Genomic DNA, 8139 nt, shown 5'->3' with positions numbered 1-8139 from the left:
AACCAAGCATCGATTAGAATGAATGCGGACTCGAAAGAGTGTCATAGAGGCAAATCTACCGATTGCGAATAAATGGATGATGATGCAAGGCGACTGATAGTAGGGCCATGGGTATGGCAGCGTCATAGTACCATAAAAGTGAGACTTCCATGAAGTCATCGATCCCTTGCTCTCATGGAGGGCGAGCGCTTGTTCGTGAAAAGGGTCGAGGAGGTGGATAATACGGAGGCAAACTCCAAATACCGAGACAAGGCTAAAGGGTAGAGGCTAGGGAACTTCGTAAGATCGGTGTCAACGAGCTTCTCATTAAGATAGCTGAAAGTTGAGGACTTCGGGTTGATGCAAGAGTGCTCGACCAAGAAACGGAGTAGGCAGTATATGGTGTTGTACCTTTACGACTTACAAGAGTAAGCGACAAAGATGATGGAGAAGATAGTACAATCCCAAAAGGCGAGCAAAACTACTAGAAACTTGCTCTAAGTTGGGGTGAAAACTTCTTGCATTCCAAAAGTTTAATGGTATTGAGAAGATGAATCACAGTAGCTAACTCAATGCAAAGAGTGCAAACATTTCGAGTGCTTCAGAAGTGTGATCAAAGAGCAAACGAAGATTAGTAACCAGCTCGATGCATGGAGTATAACCATCGAGGAGGCAAGTGAAGTCAAGTAACATTTTTCTTCTCAACTCTTAAGAGAATGGGCGAAACTGAGTATCTCAATTCTCTTATATATCCAGTAGAGAAGCTCTGTACAAGTTCAAAAACCCCTCGAAGAAATCTAATAGAAGATAATAGTTATCAAATCATCACCAATGATAATCGATGCTACTAAGAGTAGATTGTCCGCTTCATTTCCCAACAGAATACCAATGAAAAGCGAAAGTGATGCAAACCTACTTGAAAGTAACAACTAAGTGAAAAAAGAGTCGATGGGCAAATTTTGTAAAGGAATGACCCAAAACGTTCAAAAGTTTACGAGGCGATGCTCGCTAAAGCTCCAATGGGCATCCACCCAATTTAAGTAGCATGAGGCATTTAAGAGACTGACGCATACTAAGGATGGTCGTTTTCTTCATCTAAAGGATCCGTAGGAACCAACAGTGTTCAACACAACTCAGCCAACCCCACATTAGAGTCGGAGTCATTGACGAGTTGAAACAGCATGACGGATTAAAAATTCGACTACTCAACAACAACAACAAAGAGTAGCTGGGAGCCAAGATGTGCATTATAATTGGAGTAAAAGATTGAAGATTCAACAAATGCTAGGAGTTGCAGCGTCGACAAATGCTTCGACGAGGACATCGAAGGAATAAGTGGGGGAGATTATCATAAACAAAATTATAAACATGGTATTCGATGTAATGCTTATATATGCTTGTGTTTTTTTATTTGTTTATGCTTTGCACAACATATAGAGGGACAGTCAAAGAATTGACAGCCCCATTTTAGTTGGATTTAATGATCATTTTTGACTTATAAATAAAGATTATATCATGTGGACACTTGTGGAGATTTCGATCTATAATGGATCATTTTGGATATTTTGTTGTGCGACCGTTTATAACTTGCAAAATCTATTTGTAGTTTGCACTGACTTTGAAGTGTTAAATGAAATAATTGATTATAGATCCCGAGTGAGACAATTTCTCTAACATGTTTTCTCTTTTATAGGTCATAAGGGACAATATGAGGTTTCAGGAAGACTGACCTTTGCAAACAGACATACAAAAATACCGCACGACTTAGACAAAATCTGCTAAGTCCGTGACAATATAAAAAACCATCACTTATTAACTTCATCAAACATCTCATAACCTTTTGTTTTTTCCTCCTCAAGATTCTTCATCCATGTGGGGCCAAAAAGACAGCACAACAAACAAAATTAGGTATGCTGAATGGAATCATGTAGTAGAAGGACGATTAATGGGATAGCTCAGGAGTCGTGGTCCATGAGGTGTGTGTGTGTTTGTCTTGTGGCACAGCCCTTTCCTCTCAGGGACTGTGCCTATGCAAGAAAAATCATGATGATGAAGGTTGGATGGTAAGAAGGTCAATTATTCTGTCCCCAAAGATCATCAATAGGTAAGGTAGCCTTTCCAAGCAAGTAAAGCACAAGTAGTGCTGAACTAGGGCTGGATGTAACTTGGAGTCCTCATGGTCCACCTCTTCCTTCTATCCCATTACCCTATTTTCCGTTGTGATGACGATATGTCTGTAAAAGCACAACTTTCATTCTCAGTACTGAGGAATAAGCTAATGAACAGTCCTATCCTAATTACTGGACCACCTTCTCTTCTACAATAAACTTTCACCCATATACCAAAAGAACTCCAGCAACATCATTCTATGTCTTGTTCATACAGTAGCCTGTATTTTAATCACTGTTAGAAGTTGCAGAGTGGAATCAGTTTTTTAATCTGTATTTTAACAAGGCGTCAGATTTTAGGGTAATTAGATACCAACCTAACTGAATCTGGCGATACTCAACTTTTTCATTGCTGCCTTTATTCTCATTAGACCATCAGTTTGATCAACTGCTCCGATCACCCCTCTCAACTTCTGTACAACACAAAGGACGAGAACAAAAAATCTTCATTACTCTAAGCCAGATACAGACCCAACAATAGCCAAAACCAGATGTAAGGTTAAATTAGGGTTCTAGAAAGCACAAACCTGATGCAAGGCGGCCTCCAGTTGTAGCTGAGGGCTCCACGTGTTGTTGGAGCTAGGACTAGGATTCACCTTCAAACCAACCCAACCTGCCCTGGTCTACATCCAACAACCCCGGAGATAAATATAACTTTATTGTGGTTGATGAGCCAGTCCGTAATCCATGGTTTAGTTTGATAAATACTTGAAATCTAAGAGCATGTTTAAATAGACTGAAGTAAACTATCCATCCTGTTATGCAACTACCATAAAGCTGGCGGCATAAAGTAATCAGGAACTTGTAACGTATCATCCAAGTCATGTTGGAACCCCAGTAACTTATTGCACCAGGTGGTGAGTCAGTAAGGTTGGAGTTTGACATTGGCTATCCTGCTTCAATTCAAAATGGGGGACATAACCTGTTGTCTGCCTAAGCTTAACACCAATTATTTTGGTACCATAACCAACCTAGACAATCCTTCTTAATGTACACAGGCATTTCAGCAAAGCCATCTCATGAACCAGACATGATATACAATATAACTGAATGAATGAACCATCAATGGAGGGGTAACACCAATGGGCAACCAAACAGATCCAACTCTATCAAACCAGACAAGGCCAAGAGTGGTTCAGTTGCCACTAGCTACTAAATCGTGATACAAACTGGGCCACTAAAACTAGATTAAACCATTTGGCTAGAACTAAGACCCAAAATCTTTTAAGTGTCTAGCTCCATTGCCTTATAACTTCTTACAATTATATTACCTGTAAGTCTCATTCTCGGTGGTGCTGACAATTAATAGTGTAAATTATTATATTCATAAATCCCAAAGCAAAATCATCAGTCTCAAAATCTCAAATAGCAACTCTGATAAGTATATCCGGTACAAACTATATACCACGAACTATAAGAGGAAGAAACAAAAAAACCATAATGTTCAGTGATAGATACATTGTATGTCAAAGTCCCGTATTCTCAGGTATCGAGGAAAAGCAGTCATCATAGACACAGATAATTAGCAAAACCAAGCATAACGTGCAAGAGAAGGTGAAGCAGATAATGGATTATAAATCCGTTTATTAAGTGTACCATAAAAGAAACATGGTAGCAGAAAACAAGGATCAGAAAATACAGAACATAATGCCATCAGCGACAAAGACAAAATGTAAAGTCTATTTTGGGTCAGCTACAGAAATATTATTCCCACCATTGAGTCCTGTTTAGAAAAATATCATTAATCATACTATCACAAAAGTAACTCTAATATATTTAACATCAAAGTCAGAACACGAGTAGCATTTCTGTTAAAATATAAAATGTGTGGGAAAAGAAAACTCACTGACTTGCAAGGCCTGAACTTTGGACAAGCATCATCTCATGGAAACTCTTTCATAAATTGTCAAGGCACCACAGGATAATGAGAGTTGTAATGGAACATGCCAAGCAGAAGGAACTGGAAACTCTGAAAGCCAAGTTATGAAAAATCAAAAGCGAAGTTCCTAAAATATCTGACAAATCTGGGGCCTGTAAAAGGTGAGTCTCATGCATATAATAATACAGCTGGATGTGCACCAGTGTATGTCCAAATCAGTTGCTTAATCCTCTGTTTATGAAATCACAACAGATAATCAGTTGCTTAATCCTCTGTTTATAAAATCACAACAAATAATCATGGTAGACCTGTCTTCTTGCCTCTTTCAGAAAATTTGTAAAGAATCTATCAATGCTGAAAATAACCACATGGAACAAGGAAAAACAGTAAATTATTATGAGCACTAGAAAAAATATAACCACAATCAATATTCTCCCTTTACATGGCAGTCATCACTCAAAAATCGGTTTCTAGCCAAGCATCCACAGAAACATCATATTTAAGTAAGGGGCCAAAAGATGTTCTTTTGGCTGAAAAGATCCAATTCACCAACATACAACACGCAAATATGGTTAAATTAAACAGTTATAACATGGTAATTCACGATACTTTTAATTCATGCAATGCACATAAAGTTTCTATATGCTACATATACAACCTTCCTATCAAAAATTTGAAATGACAATTCACAACTAACATTCAAGCAATGGTATTACTCAGCAAACGAAAATAATATAAAAATTGATACAAAAGTAATATAATATTGATTCTACAGAAATGCAAAGTTATAGCATCTCAACTAATAAAAGTTAAAATAGCATATTGATTCTAACAGAAATGTAACATAATGTCCATGAATCCAAAACATGGCATTAATGTTTTATTTGTCCCAAGTGTAACAATAAAAGGAGTAGGTGATTGATGACAAAGATTACAATCACAACTAGAAGTCCTTAGTAAATAGATGCTCTAGGCATATCCTCCTGACAAATACAACTAGTCTCCAGTACATAATCTTGAAAATAAAGAAAGACACATAAATATCAACCGAAAGAACTAGGCATTAATTTTTTCCTGCATCATAAATTACTCTAGTTTGCAGAAATGAAAAACAGAAATGCAGAAATTATACCCCAAATTGGGTAACCAGAAACAGTTTAAATAAACTGCTATATGTTGACATCCTCAAAAGATATGATCCGCTTACTCATGCTGTTGTTCCCTCTGCATCACGGTTCTTCTTTTTCTTTTTCTCCTTCTTCTTACTTGTCTTTACCTCTTCATTGTCACCAGTTAAGCTGCGAGGAAGTTCAGTTTCTTCACCATTATTGTCCTCTTTGCTCCTCTTCTTCTTTTTCTTTTTTTCCTCTGTTAACTTCTCTTCATCAGAAGAACCTGCTTCACTTATGTTTTTACTACTCTTCTTTTTCTTCTTTTCTTTCTCTACTACCTTCTCTCCATCAGCTAATTCTGCTTCTTCTCCCTCTTTAACCTTCTTTTTTTTCTTTTTCTTCTTCTCACTCTTCTCCTCATCTTGTGCTTGCTCAACTTCCTCCACATCCTCCAACTTCTTCGATTCAGCATCCAGGATAACATCCTGAGGTTTTTCAATCTTTACCTTCTTAGCAGCAGGTGCTTCTCTGGCATCCTCCAATTTGCGCTTCCGCCCTTCACCACCATCTTCATCATCACAACCACCATCTTTGTCCTTGTGTTTCTTCTTCTTTTTCTTATCTACCTTCACTTCAGCTGCTACCTCATCCTTTGGTGCCACCGATTCCGGTGCTGCTGCAAGGCTGGCCACCATCGAATCTCCACCAGTCGGTAGCACCAAATTCCTGAGCCACTCGGCTGGTGTCTTCTCATTTGGCTTCCCATGCTTGTCCAGCAGGCCACCCGCAATCATCTTTTTCTTCGCCAATGCTCTTGGTCCAAGGCCCCACTTCCTAGGGTAGGTATCTCTATCCATCACCACTCTCTTTATTCTTGCAACTGATCCATGATCACACGTTGCCATCACAGCCGTTGTCATCTCAGCAATTCCCAGAGCGATAGCTTCTCCTTTTGTAGTCATCAGCACAACCTCCTCTCCAACCTCTATATCATTCTCAAACCTCAACAGTCCAGGAATCATCAGCTTTGCCCCATAACAAATAGCATTCACAGCGGAATCCTTAACGACCAGCCTCTTGTAGCTAGTGAGCAGCACCTCCAATGGCATCACCACCCGCCTCAAGTAGCTCTCGTCCTTGAAATTGTCATGCATCCATTGTGCATCCAACACATCGTGCATCGTCACCATATTATCCTTCTCGCCAAGAATCCCTGAGCGGACCCGCCGCAGTTCCTGCATATGCCCACCGACCCCAAGGATCAGGCCGAGATGGACACAGAGGGTACGGACATAGGTCCCGGCCTGGCAGGAAATCCAGAAGACGACCAGGTGCCTGTCGGGGTCGTACTCGAGCAGCTTGCTCTCGTAGATGGTCCGAATGCGGAGCTCGCGCTTGACGGCAGAGATAAGCGGGGGACGCTGGAACACCGCACCGGTGAGGGTCTCGAGCGCCCGGGCGACCTTGGCGACATCAGGGACGGCAGAGTGGAGGCGGGCAACGCAGACGTACTCCTTGCCGGCGCCCTGCTGGGACTTGACGAGGCGGGTGGCGCGGTCGATGCAGACGATGAGGTTGCCGGTGACCTTGGGGTCGAGGGTGCCGCTGTGGCCGGTCTTCTCAGCGCGGAGGATGCGCTTGATCCAGGCGACGACCTCGTGGGAGGAGGGATTGGAGGGCTTGTCGAGGTTGAGGATGCCGTAGCGAAGGTACTCCGGTAGGGGCCTCTTCAGGGGGGAGTGCCCGGCGGGGAGCGGCGTATAATGGCCGGTGCGGACATTGAGGCGATCGTAGTTCTTGAGGAGGATCGGCCACGACGAGGTGTCAACGGCCGGGGTGAGGGACTGAGGTTTGATGAAGTAGTCCTTATCCTGGTCTTCTCCGGGGCCGCCAGCGGAGGGAGACGGAAGAATGTTCTCGTCCTTGCTTTTCTTCTTCTTTTTCTTCTTCCTATCGGTGGTGGGAGACGGCGAGGCGATGTCGGCCGGCGGCGGCGGAGAGGACATGGAGGCAGGACGGGGGAAGAGCTTTAGGATTAGGGTTTTGGTTCCGACAGCGGAGTGGGAGGAAATGGCAAGACGCGGCAATGTGTGATGGTTTGTTTCCCTGAGAAGGGTTTAAGAATGGGGGCGAAGGGCCATCAGCTAGCTCGCATCTTAAAGCTTGACGCGTCGTAGGACGACGAGCTGCCGCCCCATGGGGAATCGACGACCCACTCTCCTTACCCCGTTTTCACCCGCAGGGAGGTGGGCCGATTAAGCGGGGCCCATATGCCCAAGCTTAACACGACCCAATTCGCGGATGCACACACGGGAGCGCTCCTGTCTCGCCCGATCCAGGGTTGGGCGGGCCACCATCTAGCTCGAATCATAAAGCATGACGCGTCCTAAGTGTACTGCACACGGCCAAGCTCTCGCGTTACCCGCGGCCCAATACACGGAAGCACACCGTCGCTCTGCTGTCTCCGGTCGAGCAAGGGTCCATGGGGCTCTCTCGTGGGACCCACGCCACTCTGGCACTGCTCGAGCTTCTTCTTCTTCTTCTTCTTCTTCTTCCGACGCTGTCTCAGCCAAGTGTAACGTAATGGATGCCTTTCAATTCTCATCAATGAATTATCATCAGGAAGTGAAGACATTCTCGAGTGAACCCATGAAATGTATCTTGAGAAACTTGGAGGATCGGACAAGAAGCATTTCCGTGAGTTGGAGGAGGGTTGATGTGATCCATGTTCTGTGCAAACTTGAAGAAGGGGGGGGGGGGGGGGGAGAAAGGTTGTAATGGCTGTCTGCCAGTACTGATGCCGTATGATTTCCGGTTGAAGCTGAAGCTGTTGCAGATGGGACTATGTAATGTTAGAATGCTGAAGAACCAAATGCTGAAATCTCTATTCTGAGTTCTTATTCTTAGAGTAAGATCGTCTCCGATTGTCTCTTAATTCATATCATTCGACACCAACTATCTAAAATCTTCCCCAAACTAGCAAACAAGCCTTTGACATTGT

General features: G+C 42.9%; 1 protein-coding gene across 1 annotated transcript; it reads right to left on the bottom strand.

Annotated features, from left to right (window-relative positions):
- Positions 1–4880: 4880 nt before the first annotated feature.
- On the bottom strand, positions 4881–7239 carry LOC135597448 (H/ACA ribonucleoprotein complex subunit 4-like). Its single transcript, XM_065090395.1, has one exon. It carries the CDS (start codon positions 7142–7144, stop codon positions 5234–5236), a length of 1911 nt encoding a protein of 636 aa, XP_064946467.1. The 5' UTR covers positions 7145–7239; the 3' UTR covers positions 4881–5233.
- Between the last annotated feature and the right edge of the window lie 900 nt (positions 7240–8139).

This window comes from Musa acuminata, chromosome BXJ1-11, assembly GCF_036884655.1.
Source record: "Musa acuminata AAA Group cultivar baxijiao chromosome BXJ1-11, Cavendish_Baxijiao_AAA, whole genome shotgun sequence".
NCBI lineage: Eukaryota > Viridiplantae > Streptophyta > Magnoliopsida > Zingiberales > Musaceae > Musa > Musa acuminata.
The sequence above is the reverse complement of the archived record's forward strand: the minus strand, read 5'-3'. Positions and strand labels throughout refer to the sequence as shown.